General features: G+C 33.2%; 1 protein-coding gene across 3 annotated transcripts in view; it reads left to right on the forward strand.

The window, feature by feature from the left end:
* The window catches only part of LOC126890433 (uncharacterized), an 84,306-nt gene that overhangs the window by 5,300 nt on the left and 51,126 nt on the right, over positions 1–27,880 (forward strand). The window contains exons 3-4 of one of the 3 annotated variants that reach the window (XM_050659357.1): positions 344–522; positions 22,943–25,979. In XM_050659357.1, the coding sequence (XP_050515314.1) occupies positions 344–522; positions 22,943–23,037 (274 nt within the window). In that variant the 3' untranslated portion in view covers positions 23,038–25,979. Of the gene's footprint in view, positions 1–343; positions 523–16,151; positions 16,285–22,942; positions 25,980–27,880 lie in introns of those variants that run through there. The other 2 variants (XM_050659359.1, XM_050659360.1) reach the window with 2 other exon arrangements.

The following is a 27,880-nucleotide window of genomic DNA, read 5'->3' on the forward strand; positions in this document are numbered from 1 at the left end:
AATAAAAATAGACGATTCTTCAAGTTTGTTTAACATGATTCCAATAAAAGATACTAGTTTTGAATTTGGAATCCAAAGCTGCAATAAATAATGGGGGTTCCCATTTAAGATTACAAAGTTGTCACTCGCTCCACCACCCTGGGAGTGGTGGTTAGAGAGTTGTTTTTTGAGTTATTCGATATATTTTTGAAAAAAAAATTATTTAAGTTTTCGATCCGAAGTAAATTTCACGATATATTTGACCGTCCCACCTTTTTGGCACACCCCGTATATTAATTATAACTGGCATCAATAAAATACCGTCATTTGCTAAATAGTTTGAATAACTCATTCATAATTTTAGTCTATGTGAACTCAAAGATTTTGATGCTCCAGAACCCAATAATTGTTTTGAAGATTTGCTACTGGAGGATGGTTCAGATAAGTATATTGTAAATGGGGAAGATAATACAGTCTTCAATAAAGTTCGACTGCCAAATTTGCAATGCGAAAGATGTGTTCTTAGATGGACTTATAAAGCAGGTAAATATAAAATTGTAATAAAAGTAATAGACACTTACGTACACATACAACGCGAATCCTTAACAAAATATACTACGTGGCATTAAAAGTGTTACACCCAGGAGGAATTATTTTTGGATTTTTATTTTTTGGGAACATGGTACATTTTCATCAAGATTGAAACGATTACATTGACAAGACCTTTTATTGACATGTAATCAAAAAAAAATTAATAATGTGTTTGGCGACCCCGTTGCTGAATACACTCCTCCACACCTCTAGGTATTGACAAAATGAGATGATCGGTGTCTGCTTGTGGCACCTCGTTCGAAGCAACTTTAATTTCATGGATTAACTGTGCCAGAGTCTGTGGATGATGGTACAAAGTCTTCTCCCCATCATATCGCACATATGTTCGATAGGATTTAAACCCACTAACCGGGGTAGCCACGGCAAAAAATTAACGGCAGCTTCTTGGAGAAAGTCCATAGTTCCACGAGCAATATAAAGACGCGCGTTGTCTTTCTGAATAAGGGCGTTTCGACGGCCATCTAGATAAGGCAGTAAAGTGGTTTGCAAGATTTCATCAACATAACGCGCATCTGTCATACTGCCTCGAATAAACAAAAGTGGTGATCGGCTATCATATTCAATAACCTCCCAAACATTTACTCCAACTGTCCTGTGTAGACGTCTCTCAACAGTAAACTCTATTTCTCGTCGCTCTCCACTGCGGCGTCTTATCACGTTACGACCATCTTCATACCTAAACAAAATCGCGATTCATCGGTGAATGCTGCATTATGCCATTCTACCATCCAATTCTACCGTTCTCTGCACCAATTCAAACGTTGATGACAGTGGTCCGCAGTTAAAGGAAGCACTCGTCGTGGGCTGAATGAAACCAGTCCAAAGGCTCGAATGCTACGGTATAGGGTACGTCTACCAGCAGGTATATTCTACCATCTACTCCAAACCAATGATCAGCGATTTGACGCGTATTAGCAAAACGGTCTCGCAGAGCCAGAAGTCTATCTTGACGCCCTGTGGTACGCCTCGGTTGACCAGTTGGTCTTCGTCGTATTCCTCTACCTTCGTTTGTCCACACACGACACGCTCGCATAACTGTCATTGGCGTACAATTAACACGACGGGCAATTTTGCGATACGACAAACTCATATCTCTAGGCAATAACTCTACCCCTGTCAAAATCGCTAAAATGGTGGTAATTTTGGTGTCTTCGTACTTGAGGCATATTTTTGCACTGAATACAATTAGACTGAGGAATAATAACTAAAAATTTTTGTACCAACCGGTCTTCATAAATTGGTCTTGTCACAAAAAAAATTAAAGGTTTTTTTCTTTTTATTTTATTAATGGCTTTGACATAGCCAATTAGCCAGACTATTTGTTTTTTTTTGTATGGTATTACAATAACAATTTTAAGTCATTATCTAAGCCTACTTATTATCTAAATTTACAGGGTGTTATAATATATTAATGGATACATTTTTCAATTTTGTGTGATATTTTTACAATTTTTAATTTTATTATCTAAGCCTATTTAAAATTTAAATTTACAGGACGTGACATATTCGTAAAGACATTTTAACGTCTGCTTATTTTTTGGAAAAAGAATTTCGTTTAAATTGACAGGTAAAGGACAATTTAGATCAATTAACTTTTCATACATTACTTTAATATTTTGTCTGTACTGTCCACACTCCAATATGAGGTGCTGTAGATCTCCCATTCCACCACAGGCGCAATATGGGTTATCACTGATACCTATGCTGTGTTTGTATGCTGGGGTTAGTGAGTGATTTGACCTCATTCTGTTTATTGTTTTTACAAATAGCCTATTTGATTCTTGTTTAAACCATCTCTCATTGGGAATTAGTGGTTGGCAATTTCTAAAATTTATTCCCGTTGTACTTTGGTTATATACACGTTGCCAATTTTGTTTGCAATGGTTTTTACTGATATTATCTATATCGGCTACTGGTAGAAGTATGTTGTTTATGTTTCGTTTGGTTAAAGCTGCAGATTTAGCTAATTTGTCGACTTCTTCATTTCCAAATATTCCAGAATGTCCTCTAACCCAACAAATAATAATTGAACTGCCCGAGGAAGTAATATCATAATATAGACTCTTAATTTCTATCTCAATGTGGTTTAGACTTTTTTTCGATTGGATAGAAGTGAGTTTGTCCACAATACTTCTACAATCGGTGAAAATGATATAATTGTCCATACCAACAGAGGCTATATATTTTAGCGCAAGTAATAAAGCTGATAATTCGGCAGTATATATCGAAGCTTCATTAGGCAATCGGCATGATTCTTTGTATTCAGAATTCCAGTGATATATTGCACTTCCGGTTCTATTTTGAATTTTGGAGCCGTCAGTAAAAATATATTGAAACATAGGCCACTTGTCTTTAATTATTTTGTTGATAATACTGCCTGGAAGGTTTGAATCCATGTAATTTGTTTGTATTATCTTGGAAAAGAGAGTTTCAGGAGGTTTAGTGTAAATTGGAGGTATTTTATTTTTGTATATTTGGTGTTCATACATTGTCAATTTCCTATAGCTTTCAACTTATATGGGGTTTTTTTAGTACACCAATATTTGTGGCTTAAATCTAATATATTCAAGTTACGTATAGTCCTTAAGTAGCTGACGTTTTTTGAAATAGCTCTAGCTACAAACTTATCTGTACAAAACTGTCTACGTAGAGTAAGTGGTGGTTCCTTAGCTTCAATCTCAATAATAGTAATAGGAGTAGATTTTAAGTAACCGAGACAGAGTCTCAAACATTTATTCCTTTGGATTTCAACTTTATTAAGATATCCTGTTGACACAGACCCATATAAATGACAACTATAGTCAAAAATTGGTCGAATCATTGAGCGATAGAATAGCAATGCAATATTCGGGTCAGCTCCCCAACCGGTTCTACAAAAAGCTCTAAGGATATTCATAGAATTTTCTGATTTCTTTATAATATAATGAATTTGATCCTTCCATAACAATTTACAATCCAAATACGTCCCAAGATATTTAACAAAATTTTTTATTGGAAATTCTATTCTACCTAATTTGAAGGTGCCTTGAGGAATTTGGCGTTTTTTGGAGAAAAAACAAATTTCAGTCTTTGTCGTTGATATGGATAAACCTAGAGAATGGTAATCATTTTTTACACAATCTAATGTAAATTCAAGTTGACGTCTACAAATGTCTAGAGAAGAATGGGAGGTGTACAACACAACATCATCTGCAAATTGTAAAATATTAGAGTGTGGAGGTACTATGTGTTCTAAATCTATATTGTACAATGAAAAAAGAAGTGGACTTAAAATACTACCATGTGGTATACCTATACTCGTTAACCTGGGTGGTAAAAGTTTCTCGTTTATTTTTAAGTAAGTCCATCTATTCTTGTACAAGGATACAATGAAATTTGAAATTTTACCTGGCATTCCAAGATCTACAAATTTTTTATAAAGAATGTCTAAATTGATGTTATCAAACGCTGAAGTTACATCTATAAATGCTGCAGCTGTCGACGCCTGATTTGTAAAATTGACCTGTAAAGAAGAGACTAGGGAAGTGAGAACATCTTTTGTAGACCTGGATTTTCGAAAGCCGTACTGAGATTTGGGAAGGATATCTTCGGACTCAAGCCAGTATTCAAGCCGATTTTTGATTAATCTCTCTAGAGTTTTTAGTATACAGGAACTTAAAGATATAGGTCTGTAAGATTCAACTTTGTTATCTGGTTTTCCTGGTTTTTTTGTAGGTAATACAATATAGTCCTTCCATGCTTTGGGAATTAAGTTTTTGTTTTGCCATATAGTGTTAAAAATTTGTAGTAATGATAGTTTGTATTCTGTAGGTAGAAAATATAGCATAGAATATGATATATAGTCCATCCCTGGAGATGAACTATTATTTTGCTTGAGTCCATGATTTAATTCCCATAATTCAAATGGTTTCTCTAGATTGAAGTTTTCTCTGGGTACGGTAACTTTTGGTATGGTAACTTTTTCTAATTTATTTGACTTGGAACCCAAGGAGGTGAAATCTTGAAATGGAAATCTTCTATCCATGCAGCTTCGGTGTTTATCGGAAGTTGATTTGACTGCTTTCGGTTTTTGTAGCGATTTACTTTCTTCCAGACGTCGCTGATTGGAGTGTTGGAGTTTAAGCTTGCGCAGTAATTTGTCCAAGTTTGTTTTTTTCTAATTTTAAAAGTTTTCTTTGCTAAGGCATCTAATTTTTTGTATTCAATTAGATTGTGAAGATTAGGATTTGTTTTATAACGTGTATATGCTGTTTTGCGGTTATTTGCAGCTGATTCGCAGTTATTATCCCACCATGGTTTTGGTAGCTTGTTTGTAGGATATTTGTTATTGTTGTATGATTTTGGAATTGAAATGGTTGCCCATCGGTTTATTTCGGTAACTAATTCTTCATAAGTTTGTGGTTGTTTTCCCGAATAAAAGTTCGATGAATACAAATTCCAATCTGCTTTATGTAAATTCCATCTTTTGTGTGTATTGTCACCAGGTTGTATTGCTTTTTCCGAGTTTTCCAAGGCTATGATCAAGGGTAGATGATCAGAACCATGTGGATCTTGAATAACAGACCAAGTTAATTTAGATACAATGTCCTGGGTACATATTGTTGCTGGGCTGGAAGTTAGTGCAAGAGTTGGAGAACCATCATTTAAGTATAATAGATTACATTGTTCTATCGCCTCTAATCAAACTTTACCGTGAGTATCATTATTTTCGCAACCCCATGCCATGTTGTGAGCATTGAAGTCTCCACCAATGATGAATGGAGAAGGAATGTGTTGAAAAAAATTGACCCATTCTTCAACCGTTACTCTAATACCTGGTTCTTTATATACGGATATTATATGTATAGGTTTCGTGATACACGAAAGTTTAACAGCTATGCAATTATAAGTAAAATTATAATTATCCAATAAATTTATCTCTTCTGTAAATATTTTATTTTTAATTAAAATTGCTGTGCCTCCGTACCCATCAGGGCGATCAGATCTCAAACAATTATATCATGAGAAGTTATAAATTTTTTCTGGTTTAAACCATGTTTCTGATAACATGGCTACATATACATTTTTTTGAATAAGTAAGGCTTCTAAATTTGGTTTATTAGAAACTGCTGAGCGACAGTTCCATTGTAAAAAGTTTATAGGGTTAGTTGTGTCTGACATGATGTTTGAAATAGTAAGTCTTCTTGTGAGATCGCTGCCGTACTTAAGTATTTATTAATATGTTGTGTAATCTATGTTTTTGATTTGTCTAAATTTTCAGTGAGTTTTAATGAACTAATTATATTAAGAACCAATTCTAAAATTACATTATTTAATTGTGATGGTACTCCTTGTGTTTGCAGGTTTGTTGTATTTGTATGCTCTGTATATTTAGACGTATTATAAATACCACCTTTTTGTCTAGGAATATTTTCTTGAGAAAGTATTTCTTTTCTAGCTGATTCCAAAGGATTGGGAGAACTTGGCCGGTGTCGCTTAAAATTTATTTTTTCTGGGTTATTACTACTGAAGAACATTTGTGAGGAGAATTTCTTTGCGGATGAAGCTGATTGATTTGGAATTACTTGATAAGATTGCTCATTCTGATTAGAATTGGTTGGCAAGGAAGAACTACTATTTCTGGCAGCAATATTGGCATATGAAACTTTCGGAATTTGTTTACATGCATCAAAGAAATTTAGACTTAATGTTGACATCGTATTCTTAATTTGTTTCTGTCTAGAAAATTCAGGACATGAACTTAGGTGTGTAGTCAAATGATTACCTTGACAGCTGAAACAAGTTGGAGTATATTCATTTACTGTACAATCTTTTGTATTATGGAAATCATGACATTTGTTGCACCTGGGACGTTCTTTACAATTAAATCCAAGGTGTCCAAAACGAAGACAAGAGAAACATAATAGAACTTTTTGAACATAGGGTTCAACGTCTTTGATCAGTTTATTAATTGTGATATATTTAGGAAGAGTTTGTGCTTTAAAATTAACAATACATGATTTTGTTGGAACTTTGTCTATTATTGTTTTATCTTCGATATGTTTCTCTACCTTTCTATTTATTCTTCTAACCGAAACTACTTCGAACTTACAGTGCATATCATATTGTTTAATTTTATTTTTGATATATTCTTCTGAAAATTCTATATCTATGTCCCTAATTATACCCTGTCTATGGAGTATAAACTTCGGAACGTAAACATCTAAATTGTTGTTTGTAAACAATGAGCAAGCTTTTTGATTGATTAAAAAATTGGCTGATTGATAATCTTTAAATTTAATTTTAATTCTATTCTTGCCTATTGAATCAATACTAGTAATTTTGTTATCTAAATTCGAAAAATTAGAGAGTATAATGTCGCCAATTTTGATAGCATTAAGCTGACCTTTAAAGTTCGGAGTATTATTTTCTATATATGCATGGAAAGGTCCTACGTCACTGCTCTGATATAGGAAATATTCTCTTATATTGTCTGTAGAATTATCAGATTTATTACTTACAGTTTCTCCTTTATTTTTTGATTTACCGTCCCATGTGTTATTTATATTGATGTCACTTTTCTCTATATTATTATCTTGATCCATCCTGTTAATATCTGGAGGTTTATCTGGAGGTCTCCCTGCATAGTCCATATTAAATTTTAAAGTTTTTAATAATTGAACACTTTGTCACTTCTAATTGACGTCTCCAAACGGAAACCCCAAATGGGGTAAAATAGATTCAAATACAATTAACTTCTAGGTTTTTCTTGGTCACTGGCAATAAAAAACTATTAAGGATGTAATAGATCGAGTTTTACAAGCCCAAAATATATTATTTCACTATTTAAATAGTAATTTTCAGGAGCTGTTTTTTAGATGACTGTATTTGACGTCTAAAAAAGTCAAAAGTGATCAAAATTAATGGTAAAACTTTATTTTTACAAAAACTATAAAAGATAAAACATTGACATTGTTATCATAGCCTGCTTTAAATATAGTCATTGTGATGCCAAAAAATTAAGTTCAAGAAATGATTCCGTCTGGGTGTAACACTTCTAATGTCACTGACTATAAGTGTCCCTTGATTCAAATGCAGTTTGAACCGAGGGACACTTATACCGTAATACCGTAGACCAGCGGTTCTCAATCTGTGGTACATGTACCACTGGTGGTACATTTCATTATTACCCCAGTTAATAGGTAAAAAAACATGAAAAAATGTTAAGCAGCGTTTTGAAGGTGCTAAACGGTAGATGAGTGATAACTGATGATAATTCCGTGAAGACGTACAGCTAATTTTTCTTCTTCTTTTTTTTAAACAGTTACAAAGAATGAAAAACTCAGTTTTTTGACGATAAAACGTTTTTTGTTTATCTTAGAGAAAACTGTTTCCAATAAATATTGTAGACCTTAAAAAGTTCTTTAATTTGGTGGGACACATATTGAAATATACAAACAATTGACCGAGATAATTGCAAAAAATCCTCATTTTTGCACTAATTTATAAATATTAATAACTTTATTTTTTGCATAATGATATATAATTTAATTACTTTAAATTATGCTATTTAATAGGCTATTTAAGTGTGCCAAATTTCAACCAGATCGACCAAATAGTTTATAAGTTATTCAATTTGTTTATCCAAGAGAGCAATTGTTTATACAACTGTTCTTGCCCTAACAGTGACTCTAGAGATATTTAGCAAATCGCAATCAGTTATTCGAGACTCTATTTTTAAGATATATTAAAAAAATTTAACATTTTATTAAAATTGTTATTAAAAAACCGTTTGAAAAAGGCCCTACTTTTTAGGTTATAAACAATTAGAATAACTTTGACAATTTTTATGTCACACGCTGGCATGTAGGCTCACTAAAAAGCTGATGAAAAAATACATATTAAAAAAGAAAAAATAATTTTATATGAGTAATAGGAATGAAGTTAGTATTTTTTTAATAAATCAATTTTGCCTTGTTTATGAACATTAAGAGCTGAAAATTGAACATATTTTATTTATGGGAATCTATATTTTATGATCCAGTGTATAGATTGCATAGGCAGTGAAATAATAAACACTTATTATTATAATGGTGTCGTTAACTGACGGTACTCGTGAAACACCACCAACGAAAGTGAAGGTGGGAACTGTTCGAGCTTCGCTTCCTTTTTTGGAAAAAAAACTGCAATCAATTATCACCTTCCATAGCACGCGCAACCTTCTTATTTTAACTGGGGTAGCTCAAGTAAATAATAAAAATTGTGCAAATTTCACCTTCCGGGAAAATTGGAAAATCCCGTGAAAATAAATTGATTCAATTATACTATAAAATTATTGAATTTTAAGAGTATTTCGTAAAAATTCTTTAAATTTTATTAAATAAAGTATATTTTTTATATAAATATAAGATAATTATAAATTAGTACAATACATTATTTATTTATTTTAATTGCAATAATTAAAAAGTATATAAAAGTCCTTTTGTTTTATTATAATTTAATTGAAAGAAGCTATTATTATTTGTCTAGGTAGGCATCTAATAAGTATAAAAAGAAAAAATAAAACATTGTTTATGAAACTTAATTTGATTATTCTAGTGAACATCTACAACTTCTAAACTTCTCGGCAAGTTACAGTTAGTTCATCGTCTACAAAGTCTGACTTGACATCGTCAAGAACCACTGCAGCGCGATTGCAACATTTTTTCTCCTCTTCTTCCACTGCACAGTTTGTACAAAGATCCGTACAGTTTCTACCATATTTTTTACAGCCACATCTTGTACTTTTGCAACCCGTTGAACATTTACATGTTATTTGTTTTAATATCACTTCAGGAATCAAACAATCTAAGGTTTAAATGGGTTCAAAATCCATCAGTTTTTTTCTATCCATATTGGGTATGGGTAGCATCCAGTTTTTTACCTAACCAGTGTTGTAATTGATGATAAACGCAATTTTTTTCCCTGTATTTCTTATAAATTGTAAAAATCGTAACTCATTTAATGTCAATATGTTATTGTGTTTTTTTATATGTAACATCAATTGCAGCAGAATACAAAGCAACAATGGTATCATATCCGTTTTTCATGATGTCGTCCTTGTTAGCATTCTCGTCATAAAAAATATTTATCAGATCTAAAAAGTTGTATCACACCCAGTAAAAATAATTAAGAACCCAACGGATTTTCTTATATGAGAATGTTTAAACCTATTACAACTAGAATAGATAGATAGATTGTCCTTTTTCGCCTTTTTTTTTCAAAATATATGTTATTGTCCGGAGCAGAGAGTTGCGTCAATATAAGGTTTGTTCCAACCCGATACAAAACCGTTCTTGAACGGTTACGAGTATGCGCAGTAACGAAAAATGTGTTACTGCGCATAATTATTCGTTATTGCGCATGCGCGTAACGATTCAAGAACGGTTTTGTATCGAGTTGGAACAAACCTATTTATTATGATTATATCGGTATCATTACAAATTATTACAACAATCTTGTCAGGTTCATATGTATGTTCGTAAAGAGATGTCTGCACTATTAATACGTCTGCATCTTCATCTGCTACTTTAGATACGTACCTAGATTTGTTGAGCTCTGCACATAAAAGTTGAATTAATTGTAATTTTTTTTAAATTGGGATTCCATTCTAAAAAATAAAACTAAGCTATTCTTACCTTCACATTCGTTGGCGATGTTTCCCGAGTACCATCAGTTTAACGGGTCAAGACTTTTTATTTTTTCACTGCATAATATGCAGTATATGAAGTGGGTCATAAAATATAGATTTTCTTAAACAACTCATTCAATTTTCAGCTCTTAATGTTTATAAACAATGGAAATATGATTTATTGAAAAAAAAAATTCTAATTTGATTTCTGTTGGTCATATAAAATTCTTTTTACAATTTTAATGTGTATTTTTTCACCAGCTTTTCAGTGAGCCTACATACAAGCGTGTATCTTAAAAACTGTCAAAGTTATTCCAATTGTTTATAACCTAAAATGTAGGGTCTTTTTCAGACGGTTTTTTTAATAACAATTTTGATAAAATCTTAAAAGATTTTCAATACACCTTAAAACTAAAGTCTCAAATAATCGATTGGGATTTGTAAAATATCTCTAGAGTCACTGTTAGGGCAAGAACAGTTGTTGTTTAAACAATTGCTCTCTGGGATAAACAAATTGAATAACTCAAAAAACTATTTGGTCAATCTGGTTGAAATTTAGCACACTGAAATAACCCTTTAATTGGCATAATATAAAGTAGTTGAATTAAATATCGTTGTGCAAAAAATACAGTTATTAACATTTATAAATTAGTGCAAAAATGTGAGTTTTTTACAATTATCTCGATCAATTGTTTATATATTTCAATATTTGTCCCACCAAATTAAAGAACTTTTTAAGGTCTACAATATTTATTTGAAACATTTTTCTCTAAAATGCACAAGAAACGGTTTATAGTCAAAAAACTGAGTTTTTCATTCTTTGTAACTGTTTAAAAAAAAAAAGAAGAAGAACAATTAGCTGTACGTCTTCACGGAATTATCATCATTTATCCCTCATCTATCGTTTAAAACCTTCAAAACCCTGCTTAACATTTTTACATGAAATCGATGATTTTTTTACCTATTAACTGGTGTATATTGAGGTGGTACACAAAACTCAAAACAGCCAAAATCAGCACCACTATTGGCACAATTATAGTTAATTAGATCATCTAGCTAGATAGGTATTTTAGTTAGGTGGTACCAAAAATAATAAAAAGTATTTGGTGGTACTTGACTCAAAAAGATTGAGAACCGCTGCCGTAGACTATAAAAATATACAAGTTTGCTGTAGCTCTAACTAGAGAGGCTCACGAGAGTTGATTTTTAAGCAGTTAATCCATTACCAAGTTTTTTTTTGTGATTTATGTTGAAAAACAAGCAATTGGAGTTAGAACTTGGCAATAGAACTGGAATTCGATATTTGAAATCTTCGTGTAACTTTGCGTCGATTGATATACGATTTCACTAATTTTGTGTCATTTTTGCCAAATCCCCGGTGATAACTTTTTAACCGGAAATGACATTCAAATTGAAACTAAATATTTTCTATACGTTATGATTGATATACAGGGTGTCCCAAAAGTAGTGGAACGGTCGAATATTTCGCGAACTAAACATCGGATCGAAAAACTGAAAAATACGTTTTCAATCATTTTCAAAAATCTATCCAATGACACCAAACACCAACCCCCATTACACCCCCTGGAGGTGGGGTGGAGGGTAACTTTAAAATCTCAAATAGAAACCCTTAGTTTTTCTTGCAGATTTGGATTCGTTACGTAAAAGTAAGCAACTTTTATTTAAGACATTTTTTCGAACTGTGGATAGATGGCGCTATAATTGAGAAAAACGATTTATCCTGATACCATAGGTAAATTATAGAAACGGTCTAATATCTCGAGAAATACACTTCCAAATGAGTAACCAAAAAAAAGGTTTTTAATACTTTTCGAAAACCTATCGAATAACACTAAACATGACCCTCCAACCCATCCCCTGGAGGTGGGGTGGGGGGTAACTTTAAAATCTTAAATAGCAACCCCCACTTTTTATTACAGATTCGGATTCATCATGAAAAACTAAGCAACATTTATTCGAAACATTTTTTAGAATTGTTGATAGATGGCGCTTTAATTGGAAAAATACGATTTATTAGCGCCATCTATCAGCAATTTAAAAAAATATTTCGATTAAATGTTACTTAATTTTTCATGACGAATTCGAATCTGCAATAAAAAGTGGGGGTTGCTATTTAAGATTTTAAATTTACCCGCCACCCCGTCTACAGAGGGTGGGTTGGAGGGTCATTTTTGGTGTTTATCGATAGGTTTTCGACAAGTATTAAAAACCTGTTTTTTGGTTTCTCATTAGGAAGTGTATTCCACGAGATATTAGACCGTTTCTATAATTTACCTATGGTATCAGGATAAATCGTTTTTCCCAATTATAGCGCCATCTATCCACAGTTCGAAAAAATGTCTTGAACAGAAGTTGCTTACTTTTACGTAACGAATCCAAATCTGCAAGAAAAACTAGGAGTTTCCATTTGAGATTTTAAAGTTACCCCCCACCCCACCTCCAGGGGGTGTAGTGGAGGTTGGCTTTTGGTGTCATTGGATAGATTTTTGAAAATGATTGAACACGTATTTTTCAGTTTTTTGATCCGATGTTTAGTTCGCGAAATATTTGACCGTTCCACTACTTTTGGGACACCCTATATAACGATATGCATTATACTATTTCAGCGACTATATTGTGGCACTTACGATTACACCTTTTTAACCGGAAGGTTATATCAAAAAACGGATGTGTATATTTATTCTCATATTGCTAAGGTGCGTCGAGTAATATATCACTAGTACTATTTCGGAGATTCTAAAACAGTACTTTCAGTTGCAATTATGTAGCCAGGTTAAATTTCTTACCTTTAATACCTTCCTTGAGTTATAAGCGTTCACTTGACACCTCTTTTGTCATTCTATCAATTCTAATAACGTAGGAGTTATATTCTCGGACAGACAGGCATGAAACCGGAAGTATATATTTGTTTTCATCTTCTTAAACGCTTCGAGTGATATATCGCATGTCCTACTGCGACTACTTACACAGTAATGCCGGTTGCAACTCTAAAACCGGAAGCTCGAGGTCAAATTTCTCACCTCTACTAACACCCGGAACAAGGTAAAGAAGAAAATTTGACCTATACAGAAGTAAAAGATAAAATATGCAAATTTAAAAACGGTAAAACAGCGGGAGACAATAGAATATGTGCATAACTTATAAAATACGGAGGTGAGGCACTATACAGGAACATTGATGAACTAATACAGAATATATGGAGTAAGGAAACAATGCCCGAAGAATGCACGAAAGGAATTACTGTGACAATCCCCAAACAAGGAGACCACAGGATATGTAAAAACTACCGAGCAATTAATTTACTTAATGTAACATATAAAGTAATGACTGGTGTAATTAGAGACAGACTAACAATATACACAGAACAAACCATAGGAGACTACCAGTACGGTTTCAGAAAAGGAAAATCTACGATAGATGCTATCCATACACTAAAACAAGCGATAGAGAAAACATATGAGTACAACGGAGAAGCACATATGCTTTTCCTAGACTTTAAACAGGCCTTTGACAAACTAAGTAGAAGAAGAATGATCCAAGACGTACAAGAGAGAAATATATATATATATATATATATATATATATATATATATATATATATATATATATATATATATATATATATATATATATATATATATAACCGGTTCTATAGCGTTCTACGCCTTCCGGTACCCAATCGCCAAGCCTGTCGATCTAGCCAGTCATTTTCTTGAAGATTTCTTTCTGACATGGCTTTTGTAATTCCTTGTTTCCAGGAGGTCGGTGGCCTTCCTCTTTTCCGTTTTTCTGGCGGTATCCATCTCATTGTAATTTTTGGTAATCTTTCATCTCCCATTCGTTGGACGTGTCCATACCAGGTAAGTTGGTTTCGTTGTACCTCGTCCACTATTGTTTTCTGCTTACCTACTTTTTCTCTGATCTGTTCATTTCGAACATGGTCCCATCTCGATATTCTGGCAGATCCTCTAAAAAAATCCATTTCAGTGGTAAGCAGCTTATTTTCGGATTTTTTTTGTCATTTGCCACACTTCGGAGCCATACGTTAAAATTGGTTTCAGAATAGCGTCGTACATCCTCATTTTTGTATTTAAATTTATGTTATGTTGCCATAAGACAGGGTTTAGGGCTCTAGTAACCTTTCTAGCAATCGTCACTCTATCATCTATACTGGGTTCCGTTCTTCCACTATTTGTTAATTTAATCCCTAGATATATATACTCTGTACAACCCCTGATGTAGTCACTTCCGTCAAGATCTAGGTCCTCCTGTTGTATTTGGTTACCGATGTGTAGATATTGTGTTTTCCTTATGTTTACCTCTAAACCCCATTTCCTGTATTCTTCCATCAATTTTCTAGTCATATATTCTAAGTCTTCCTTATCTTGGGCAACTACCACCTGGTCGTCTGCGTAGTTCAAAGTGTATAATGTTATGTCTCCGATTGGTATACCCATACCACTGCATTTCTGTTTCCAAAGTCTGAGAGCACCGTCGGTATATATATTGAAAAGAATGGGAGATAAGCAGCACCCTTGTTTAAGGCCTTTTGTTACTTGGAAGCTAGATGACAGATGGTTACCTCTCTTTACTCTTGACATAGAATCTTTATAGAGGCATTGTATGGCTTTGATGACAGTTGCAGATATGTGTGTATTGTCCAAAACCTCCCACAGTTTTTTCACGGGCACTGTGTCATATGCTTTCGTTAGGTCGACAAAAAGTATATGTGTGTACAAGAGAGAAAAATACCGAATAAAATTATAAGAATGATAGAAATGACGATGCGAGATTCCCAAGCAACAATAGACACCGGAAGAGGGAGAACAGAAATAATAAAAATAAAAAATGCAGTAAGACAAGGAGATGCGCTCTCAACGGTACTATTTATTCTATCATTAGACAAGATAATAAAAAAGTTGTCAAACGCAGGAATTATAAATAAAAATACAGTACAAATAATTGGATATGCAGACGAAATAACCATAGTAGCCACAGATAAAAGGGCATTAAAGAAAACTTCGAAGAGGTTGAAACATTCAAATATTTGGGAGTATTAGTCAACAGAAGAAGTAAAAGTGTAGATATGAAAAGAAGAATTCAAGCGGGAAACAAGGCATTCTACAGAAATAAAAAAAAATCAGAGATAAGAAGATAAGCCGAAACACAAAAATGAAAATCTACAAAACGACCATAAGACCAATAGTGCTATAATATGCTTTCTAAGAGAAGAAGAGCAGCTGAAAATTTTTGAGCGAAAAATTACAAGAAAAACTATGGGACCAAAGAGGGAAAGCGGAGAGGATGCAAGACAATTGATGAACCACGAAATACAAGAATGGATGGGTCAAGAGAACATAGAGCAATAAAAGCACAGATAATGAGATGGTATGGACACACAATGAGAAGAGAGAAGAACAATCCGTTAAGAGTTTTAACCGAATGGATACCGCTAGGTACAAGAACCAGAGGCAGACCGAAACTCAGATGGAGACAAGTGGAAGAAGACTTAAGAAGTATGGAAATTAGAAATATAGTAAGGAAAATCAAAGAGAGAGAAGAAAGGAGAAAGTTAGTGGAAACAGCGAAGTCACACCAGCAACTGTAAAACCTAAGTCAGAATGGCATGATCCCCACAAAAAGGATCTTCAAGTGAAAGCATCTTCAGCTTCCTCGGGAGCGTATAGCTTGTATATATTATAGTACCATATTTTTGTTATAAGGTCTCCCTCGACATCTCATTTGGCGTTATTTTACTAACTCTAAAAATCTCATTTTCATTGAAGTATTTACTCCATCTTTTAACCCTTAACCATTCACATGCGGTATGTCATAACTTGCCGAAAATATATTTTGTTGTAAAACTTGTTTTATGCAATATTATTTCTAGGACAGCATCTGTGTAACTTCAAGTGGTGTGTAATTGTACCTGCTCCCAACTCCTGCAATTTTCGTCCATGTTTATTCCTTAAGCTACGTTAATAGGTTTGTTCCAAAACAACGATAAACCGTCTATGTAAAGGTACGTATATATATGCGCGCCGAACGTTTCGCGCCGTGTGTGTACTACGCGTTCGTGGCGGAGTCCATTCTTTCATGGTTTTTGCTCTAAATTTTAAAGAACCGCTTGGATTAACATGAAATTTGGCATATGTATAGCTTACATGTCAAAGAAAAAAAGTGATATTGTGCCGATGTGTGCTTTTGTCCTGGGGGTGACTTTCACACCCTATTGGAGGTGAAAAAATATAAGTCCAAAATAAGTCCGGAAATGAATAAACTGACCAATTTTAAGTAATTTTTGTTCTATACAACTTTTTCGCCAAGTCAGCACTTTTCGAGTTATTTGCGAGTGAATATGTTCATTTTTCAACAAAATAACTACATTTTTAGACGGTTTTTCGCAAATAACTCAAAAAGTAAGTATTTTGTAGAAAAAAACGTTTTTTGCAAAAATATAGCCTGTATAGTATAGTGTATGGCTTAACACCCCATGTGGGGTTTCGCCGCATTCGTTTTCTAGATCCATTTTACGGGGTGGATCAGTCCCCATGATCATTGTATTTGTTCACTAATATGTCTCCATTTCTTCCGGTCTATTGCCCTCACTTTCCATTTTGTAATTCCTGCTCCTCTTAGGTCCTCTTCTACTTCAGTTAACCATTTCGATCTGGGTCGACCACGTCTCCTTTTTCCTCCTGGTTGCCACAATATCATAGCTTTTGATACTGATTCTGGTCCTTGCCTCCATATGTGACCTAGCCATTTGGTTCTTTGTACTTTTATTTTCTTTACTACATATATCTTCACCATTTAATTCTTCTAAAATTTCTTTATTCGTTCTCCTTCTATAGTCTTGTTCTTCGATTCTCACTGGACCCAGTATTGTCCTTATTATCTTTCGTTCATTTATCCTTAATTTCTCTTCTTCTTTTTTTGTCATAGTCATGGTTTCTGCTGCATACATCGTTATTGGTCTTATTATTGTTTTATATATATATTCATTTTTGTTTGTTTGGTCAATATGTTACTCTTTAGTAGTTTTCTATTTGCGCAGTTATTCTTTCTTCGATCTCCGTTTTTCTTTCCCCTTTGTTATTTATCATAACGCCCAGATATTTAAATTTCTGTACTTCCTCGAATTTTTTATTTCCTATCCTTATCTCTTTGTTTTGTTCTGCTTTTCCGAGTCTCATTAATTTTGTTTTCTTTTCATTAATTCTTAGTCCCATCTTCTTTCCCTCTTCTTCTATCTCCATTAATAATTTTTTCATGATTTTTCGTGTTTTTGTTACTATCGCTATATCATCTGCATACGCGATTAGTTGGTAACCTGATGCTCTTAGGTTTCCCTTGTGGATCTTTCTTAACACAAAATCTACTTTCAGGTTAAATAGTGTTGCTGACAGTGAGTCACCTTGTCTCACTCCTTTATTTATTTCGAATTCTTCTGTTTCCCCTTTTTGTGTTAGGATACTTATTTTTGATTTATTCATAGACATTTTTATTAGGTTTCTTAGTTTTTTACTTACTCCTTGATATTTTAAGGCTTTCATTATTTCCTTTCTCTTTATTGAGTCAAAAAAGCTGATAGCCTGTAAAAAAGTAAAAAAATGGTGGCCGCGTTAGGTCTCTGGACCTCGTAAAACCAGAGTTATAGTCAATGAAAAATAGATTCATATTCACCAATTTTCAAATAGAATAATTCGAAGTAAAATATCCAAAAAATTAAGCACTTTTTGGGGAAAACCCATTATAACTTTTTTAAAGTTTTTAAAAAAGCTTTATTTCTGTTTTAGTAACAAGTTTCTAGCATTACATTTAAGCAAGTTACGCTCAAAATAAAGTTGGTCCCTTTTGTTTTGGCAAAAAAAATCGGGAAGGCCACCCCCTAATTAGCAACTTAAATGAAATGAATCGTTACCGCTCCACAAATTATTTTACTTATGTTGTGTTTATATGATCTGTAAGTTTCAACGATTCAAAGTGCTTATTTTGAAAAAATTTTATTTTAATGTAAAATTTTTAAAAATTTTAATTTTGAAAAATATGCTTTTTTTCAAAGTAACTTAAAAAATGTTAGAGATACCAAAAATCTCGAAAAACAAAAAAGTCAGCATTGCTTTTCTGAATATCATGTATTTTTTTGTTTTTCTGTTAGACAAAAATTGATTAAGATTTGGTGTTTCTAAATTTGCATACATTCGTGATCAGTGACACGTTCAACCCATTTTAACTTCAGCCCTTCCAAAAATAAGGACTTTGAACCGATGAAACGTATAGATCATATAAACAATACATACACGAGTCAAGAAACTTGTGAAGTCTAACGATTAAGTTCATTTGAGATACTAATTAGGGGGTGATTTTCCCGATTTTTTTACCAAAAAAAAGGGACTAACTTTATTTTGAGCGTAACTTGTTTACTTTTGATGCTAGAAATTATTTTATAAAATAAAAGTGAAGCTTTTTTTTAACACTTTAAATAAATTGTAATGAGTTTTCCTCGAAATGTGCTTCATTTTTGGTTATTTCACGATAAAATATTCCATCTGGAATTTGACGAATATGAACTTATTTTTAATTAGCTATAAATCTGCTTCTACTTAGTCCAGAAAGCCACTGCGCATCCGCTAGGAAAAATATTCTAATTCGGATTTTTTGCATAATCTTACTCAAAAAGGACTCCTTTTAACAAATTTGCATGTTGCCAGGACCAGAAGGTGGTCAAAAAATTTTTAAACGTTTTTTTTTTGTTTTTTTCCTAAAATTATTTTTTTGCTTGGAAGGAAGTTTTTTTAGGTTTTTTGGATCATTCCAAACAGAAAAGGTCTTTAGTGACTTTTCTCTAAAAATAATAGTTTTTGACATATAAGCGATTAAAAATTGAAAAATTTCGAAATCGGCCATTTTTAACCCTCAAAAACTATGTGAAAAACTGAAAATTTAAAAGTTGCCAAAGTGGGCAGATACTCTTTAAACATCGATTGATAAAATTCCGAAGAGTTTTTTGCAATACACTATTCAAAACTCCTTGTTTTTTAATTTCTAATCACGCGTGCGCGACACCGTTGCATGTGTGTACAGTATGGTGCAAATGAAAGGAATAAATTCGTTATTTCGTAAACCGGCGACTTTAAGGAAAAAACCCGAAACAGGTCGATTTTTATTTTTAAGTTATGATATTGTGGCATATATGGTATACTAGTGACGTCGTCCGCCTGGGCGTGATGACGTAATCGATGATTTTTTTAAACGAGAATAGGGGTCGTGTGGTAGCTCATTTGAAAGGTTCTTCAATTCTCTATTCAGTAGTGTATACATTTATATAATTATTTATACAGGGTATCCAAAAAATTTTTATTAAATTAAATTATTTGACAGAAAAAGAAATAGAAGGACACCCTGTATAAATAATTATATAAATGTTTATATTACTGAATAGAAAATTGGAGACCCTTTCAAATGAGCTAGCACACGACCCCTATTCTTATTTAAAAAAATCATCGATTACGTCATCACGCCCAGATGGATGACGTCATTAGTTTACCATATATGCCACAATATCATAACTTAAAAATAAAAATCGACCTGTTTCGGGATTTTTCCTTAAAGTCGCCGGTTTACGAAATAACGAATTTATTCCTTTCATTTGCATCATACTGTCGATGGAAAATAGTGTCGCGCACGCTTGATTAGCAATTAAAAAAGAAAGGAGTTGTGAATATTGTATTGCAAAAAACTTTTCGGCATTTCATCAATCTATGTTTAAAGAGTATCGACCTACTTTGGCAACATTTAAATTTTCAGTTTTTCACATAGTTTTTGAGGGTTAAAAATGGCCGATTTCGCAATTTTTCAATTTTTAATCGCTTATATGTCAAAAACTATCAGTTTTAGAGAAAAGTCACTAAAGACCTTTTCTATTTGGAATGATCCATAAAACCAAAAAAAACTTTTTTCCATGCAAAAAAAATAATTTTAGGAAAAAAACAAAAAAAAAACGTTTAAAAAATTTTTGACCACCTTTTGGTCCTGGCAACATGCAAATTTGTTAAAAGGAGTCCTTTTTGAGTAAGATTGTGCAAAAAATACGAATTAGAATATTTTTCCTAGCGGATGCGCAGTGGCTTTCTGGACTAACTAGGAATACATAGAAACGTGATATGTACACCATTTTTTAAATTTTTTACAGGCTATATTTTACTATAAACGTTTTTTCGACAAAATACTTACTATTTGAGTTATTTGCAAGAAACCGTCTAAAAGCGTGGTTATTTTGTTAAAAAAATGAACATATTCACTGGCAAATAACTCGAAAATATTGACTTCTTGAAAAAACTCTATAGAACAAAAGTTACTTAAAATTAGTCAGTTTATCAATTTCCGGACTTACTTTTGACGAATACTTTTTCACCCACAAGAGGGGGTGAAAACCACCCCCGGGGCAAAAGCACATATCGGCACAATATCACTTTTTTTCTTTGACTTGTTAGCTATGTGTATGCCAAATTTCAAGTCAATCCAAGCGGTTCTTTAAAATTTAGAGGTTTTGCAATATTTTACCGTTAAAGAACGTACTATAGATTAGTAAGAGTTAGTACGTGTTTTTAAGTGGCACACAAACGGTGCGCACACAATCCAACTTCTGTTGGCGCCAAGAACGCATGGTGTACACACGGCCCGAAGTGCACGGCGCGCATACCTATACATACCTTAACGCTCACCGTTCTGATTTTATAAGAACCTCCATCATTTTTTTAATATAATGCGGGCGTTCATAATTTTCTTGAAAAATATTATTTTATTTGGAGCAGTATTTTATCCTACAGCAGGTGTGAAGTATAATTCCGTAGTTGATGTGTAAAAACAAATAGGTACAGCGATATAAGAAAAATTCATATTAAAAAAAAATGGAAAATAGGCAACAGTAGGTATGACATAGCGCATGTCAGAGTCTACGTCCTGACAGGGCCGCGTTTAGGTCAAATGACGCCCTAGGCAATTCTCTAGTAGCCGCCCTTCAAACATGTACCATTTTTGCGAAAAAAAAAATGCAAGCAGAATTTTTTATTTAAATAAGAATGTTAGGTTCTTCAAATAATGTTTGGAAATGTGTTAAAAATATTCTTTATTTTACATCAGGCGTAATGTTACAAATTACTATTATAAGTATGTTTGAGCGTTTTGACCTGTGCCCAATGCATGCGTTTTAAGGCATGATACGTAGAAATTGCCTGTTTGTAGGCGCACCTACTCGTTCGATTTTAAATGAGAGATGCATTGAAAACATTAGGTACTCAAGCACTATGTGTTTATAGCTTTGTTTATCAATAAAAAAATTAATTTTTAGCAATGCAAATAATCAAAACCGGTAAAATTTGACATGAACTTTCAAAAGCGGTAAATATAATTGCTATTTTATTTTTTAATCAAAAGTTATTCGGGTTCAAAAATTGTAATTTTTCGATATTTTGAAAGTTCAACCGCGTTTATCTCAAAAATTATGCATCCTACGAAAAAACTTGTAACAACATTTTTTGCTTAAAATGACCAAAAAAAAAAAATAGAAAAAAAGGTTTGTTTTGCTAAAAATCGCTGTTATGTAATTCCTCAAGTTCTTTGTTTACACCAATCTTATCGACATCCGGATCCACTGTTAACCAAAAAATTCGTGTTCTACGGGACAAAATACATAAAGAAACTTGGTAAGTACATCTGAATAAAGTAGGCCGTTGTACATGATAATACGGACAATATTTTTACAGTTATTCTAAATGTTTATAAACTAGGATTTTTACTATATTAGATAATTTTTTATCTTTTATTAATACATTTTGATAGTATCACTTTTCTACTTTCATTTGGCATACGCAAAATTGTCCTATCTTCATTATTTTTTGTCGTTTGTTATTGCAAAACAAAGGTCTCTGGGATAAAAAAATATGTATAATAACTTTTAAACTAATTAATGGATCGGTCTCAAATTTTGAGGGCTTTTTATGTACTCAACTTTGAGTGAAACACTACAGTTCTAAGTTAGCTTTAGTAAAAGTTATTAATAAATAACGATTTTCAGTTATTTTCAGTTTACGAAGCAACAAATTAACTTTTTGACTTTCAAAAATCGTCATTTTGAAGGTTTTTCAATGTTCTAAAAAAATAAATTTTGTAATTTTATGTCAACTATTTAGCTTTTTAATTGAGTGCAAAAAATGGAAAAAAATCGCGTTGATTGCAGGAACTCTAGGCAGGAAACATGTAGGATTTCATCCTATAGGTCAACAGTCAACAATAACTAAAAAAGTAGTCAGCTACCTCGATATTTCAGTGTCCCGAACATGGTCTATTTCTTGCTTATTTCCCTGGAGTATATCTGTGCGACGACACGAACCTTATCTTCTTGTAATAATACAGTTTGAAAATCCCAACTCTAGCTTTAACACTTCTATTTCATTCATGGATGAACATACATACTTGTTATTCGATTTTAATTTTTATATACAAATATTTTTTGCACAGTATTTTACAGTGGCAATATAGGCCACTGCCTATATTGCCTAATGGATAAAGCAGCCCTGCGTCCTGAAACATTCATGTCAGTAGTTAAGGGTTAATATAATATATAAAAGATTAAATAAGTTTTTTTTAAATAGTTTAGTTAATAAAATTTGGTTTTAGGAAACAACTGGGGGATATGTGAGGATGGAAAGGGGAGATTAGGATGTGGACCTCAAGAACATTTCAGATCGTGCGCAGATATTGCAATTTTATAATTATTAGAAACATTTAACACTATTCAGTGAGACAAATTTTATAGTTAAATTAAGAAGTTTGGTTCTTTAAGCACTTTGAATCGATGAAACTTACAGATCATATAAACAATAACTTGTAAAGCGGTACGGTTAATTTCATTTGGTATGCTAATCAGGGGGTGATTTTCACGATTTGTTATATCAAAAATCATTAGTGGCAAAGCTTTATAAAACACTTTAAAAAAAGTTGTAATGAGCTGTCCCCGAAAAGCGCTTAATTTTTTGGTTATTTCACGTTGAAATATTTGATTTGGAAATTGACGAATAGAAACCTACTTTTCATTAACTGCAATTCTGCTTCTACTGGGTCTACAGACTTCATATACCATTCTTTTCACTTTTTTATAAGCTATATTTTTGTTAAGAATTTTTTTTTGGTAAAATATTTACTTTTTAAAAAAGACTAAGTTTTCACTCTAATGGCATATAACATATCCCACCAGAATGAAAACAATGGGAACCTTCTTTGGTTACACCTCCGAGGCTTCTACAATTTGCAAGCCATACGGATGCTGAGACTATTTCGTTTTGCAACGAAATTGAAAATGGTTATTCATTTTTGATTTACATTTACTCTGTGTGGAGTATGAAGGGAACCAGTCTCGTTGGAACTTTACCGCGCTGAGCAGATGTGACGTGAATTGTAAATTGTAGAATTCCCTCATCTTCCTTAGTCTCAGCATCCGTATGGCTTGCAAATTGTAGAAGCCTCGGAGGTGTAACCAGAGAAGGTTCCCATTGTTTTCATTCTGGTGGGATATGTTATATGCCATTAGAGTGAAAACTTAGTCTTTTGCTAGCAGTTGCCGCTAGGGCATCTATGCCATTTCGTTCGTTGCAATTCGGGACTGCACGCTGGGGTTTGTTTTGGTTGGATCAGGGAGAGCAGCATATGTGCCTCCTGATGAGAGACTAATAAGTTTCGAAACCGGTAGAGGTGCTTGCAGCACTCTCTGATTGGACTGGAATATGGTTCGGCTGTATTTTCGTTTTGCAACGAAATTGAAAATGGTTATTCATTTTTGATTTACATTTACTCTGTGTGGAGTATGAAGGGAACCAGTCTCGTTGGAACTTTACCGCGCTGAGCAGATGTGACGTGAATTGTAAATTGTAGAATTCCCTCATCTTCCTTAGTCTCAGCATCCGTATGGCTTGCAAATTGTAGAAGCCTCGGAGGTGTAACCAGAGAAGGTTCCAATTGTTTTCATTCTGGTGGGATATGTTATATGCCATTAGAGTGAAAACTTAGTCTTTTGCTAGCAGTTGCCGCTAGGGCATCTATGCCATTTCGTTCGTTGCAATTCGGGACTGCACACTGGGGTTTGTTTTGGTTGGATCAGGGAGAGCAGCATATGTGCCTCCTGATGAGAGACTAATAAGTTTCGAAACCGGTAGAGGTGCTTGCAGCACTCTCTGATTGGACTGGAATATGGTTCGGCTGTATTTTCGTTTTGCAACGAAATTGAAAATGGTTATTCATTTTTGATTTACATTTACTCTGTGTGGAGTATGAAGGGAACCAGTCTCGTTGGAACTTTACCGCGCTGAGCAGATGTGACGTGAATTGTAAATTGTAGAATTCCCTCATCTTCCTTAGTCTCAGCATCCGTATGGCTTGCAAATTGTAGAAGCCTCGGAGGTGTAACCAGAGAAGGTTCCCATTGTTTTCATTCTGGTGGGATATGTTATATGCCATTAGAGTGAAAACTTAGTCTTTTGCTAGCAGTTGCCGCTAGGGCATCTATGCCATTTCGTTCGTTGCAATTCGGGACTGCACGCTGGGGTTTGTTTTGGTTGGATCAGGGAGAGCAGCATATGTGCCTCCTGATGAGAGACTAATAAGTTTCGAAACCGGTAGAGGTGCTTGCAGCACTCTCTGATTGGACTGGAATATGGTTCGGCTGTATTTTCGTTTTGCAACGAAATTGAAAATGGTTATTCATTTTTTATTTACTTTTTATTTACTTGTAGACCCCATATATCATACTCTTCAATTAGTTTTGGTGCTATATAGTTCAAATCGTCTTGAGCCACTGACTTGATCGTCTGCAAAGTTGAGCGTATTTAACATAGTGTTGGTGAGTGGTACCTCCATTCTACATTTTTGTTTCCATATTTTTGAAGCACTTTCCACGTATATTTTATATAAAGTGGGGGACAGACAACACCCTTGCTTTAATCCTTTTGGCAGGTAAAAGGGGGAGAAGTGTACTTTTTGATGTTATATAATCTATATTATGTTATATAATTATATAATCCTTTTTATGTTATAAATCTTGTTGTTATTTGTGTCCCTGTTTTTATTTTTGTTATTGGTTGATTGTATAGTACTTTGACGGCTTTTATTAATTCTATTTTAATATTCGTGCTTTCCATTGATTGCCACAGCTTCTTCCGTGGAACACTGTCGTAGGCTTTTCGTAGTTCGACAAACAACCTAATATTTTTATGCGAACCGGTTAAACCTTCTAAGACGTCGCCGCAAAGGCATTTATCCCATGTCAATAATATTTTTTTTAAATGTTGAATATTTTTTTTGTTTACCTAAGGATTTTAACTATGTTGTTTAATTGATGGGATTTTGTCGAAAGTACTAGTAAGTTCTTTTAACGTTATTATGTAAATATTTTTATTCTGGATAATTCGATTTACCTGTATTATGTAAATAACTTTTAGCCCATAGAAAAAGCGGTTTGTTTCATGAATAATCAAAAACATTTTATTTTGGTATTTAAGGCAACGATTGTGAATGATTTTTTTAGTGTGTTTACGATTCTTGAAAGCTATCACATAAATTGTTACAAATAAACTACATGTGAGTCCTTAGTTACTTATTTTATAAGTATTGTAAATGTTTTAATACATATAAGGTGTTGTAAAATAAAGGGTTTATTAAGTAAGTCTTTATTTATTTAATCACAAATTCAGCGTTTTTCATTTGTTGAGATGTAAGTTATTAATAATAAATAAAATTAAACATAAGTGCCTAAAACAACATAAATTAAATCAAAAAAGCCGATTCGCGTAATTGTGAAAACATAACAAGTGGTGTCAGAAGTAAAATTGGTGGTGCACTGATTTTGCTGCTCAGTGTATAACAATAAATATATATAAATCGTAATAAATAAAGTGTGTGAACAGGTCTTCATACACTCGCGATCATAAAAAGCGGGTCACTCGATGAGTTATTCAAGTTAGATTTCTGGAATTTCCTAGACCTGTTGTTCGATTTGAGTGATTTTTTAATGTGTTATAGCCTTATTCTTTAACAATATCGCCATAATAATATTGTTGCTAGACAGGTAAATTGTCATTGTATACCGGGTGTAACAATCATACTGGTGTTTTATCCTCAAAGTTCGAAACACCCCGTGGAATATTTTAGCATAGATAAAATATTGAAATTCAAACTCGATTGTAGCCTTAGGCTTTCTTAACATTTTCTTTTTTGATTTGTGTTTATGTTGGATAATAAAAACGTTAGACACCTTAACAACTAACCATGTTCTTCATCAATACAGGGTGTTTATAAATAAGTGCGACAAACTTTAAGTGGCAATTCTGCATGAAAAAATAATGACCGTTTGCTTTATAAACGTATGACCGCAAATTCTTGGGTTTCGAGATACGGGATGTTGAATTTTTTCTTACAAACTGACGATTTATTTATTGTTCTAAAACCAATAGAGATATGCAAATGAAATTTGGTAGGTTTGAAGATACAGTTATTGTGGATTTATTGACATACAATTAATAATTCTATATTCACCATTGGCGTTCATACGGGTATAAACATTTTAGATACATCCCGTATGCACGCCAATGGTGAATATAAAATTCTTAATTGTATGTCAGAAATGCGCCATAACTACTTCTTAACATCTACCAAATTTTATTTGCATATCTCAACCGGTTTTCGAGCAATAAATAAATCGTCAGTTTGTAAGAAAAAATTCAACATCCCGTATCTCGAAACCCAAGAATTTGCGGCCATACGTTTATAAAGCAAACGGTCATTATTTTTTCATGCAGAATTGCCACTTAAAGTTTGTCGCACTTATTAATAAACACCCTGTATTGATGAAGAACATGGTTAGTTGTTAAGGTGCCTAACGTTTTTATTATCCAACATAAACACAAATCAAAAAAGAAAATGTTAAGAAAGCCTAAGGCTACAATCGAGTTTGAATTTCAATATTTTATCTATGCTAAAATATTCCACGGGGTGTTTCGAACTTTGAGGATAAAACACCAGTATGATTGTTACACCCGGTATACAATGACAATTTACCTGTCTAGCAACAATATTATTATGGCGATATTGTTAAAGAATAAGGCTATAACACATTAAAAAATCACTCAAATCGGACAACAGGTTTAGAAAATTCGAGAAATCTAACTTGAATAACTCATCGAGTGACCCGCTTTTGTAGTATAAGACGAAAATTCATGATATGTGCTTTAAGGAGCCAAGAAATGAATTGGAAGAGAGAGACCTGGACACTTCTGGGAAAAAGGATGATTTCGTCGAACGTGTGAAGAACGCTCTACAAGAAGAGGGTCATGATCCAGAGACCTACTGGTTTGAGGACAAGCATGCTGCTTTGATTTCATCAATTTCGATGAACAGTACATCGTTAAAGAACAAAGTTTCTGGAGAAATCTCACAAGTTTCTGGCGAGATTTCGAAAGTTTCGACCGACATTACATCGTTAGAGAACAAAGTTTCTGGTGGAATCTCCCAAGTTTCGGCGGTTATAACATCATTAGAACATAAAGTTTCCAGTGAAATTTCGAAATT

Source organism: Diabrotica virgifera, chromosome 8, assembly GCF_917563875.1.
Source record: "Diabrotica virgifera virgifera chromosome 8, PGI_DIABVI_V3a".
NCBI lineage: Eukaryota > Metazoa > Arthropoda > Insecta > Coleoptera > Chrysomelidae > Diabrotica > Diabrotica virgifera.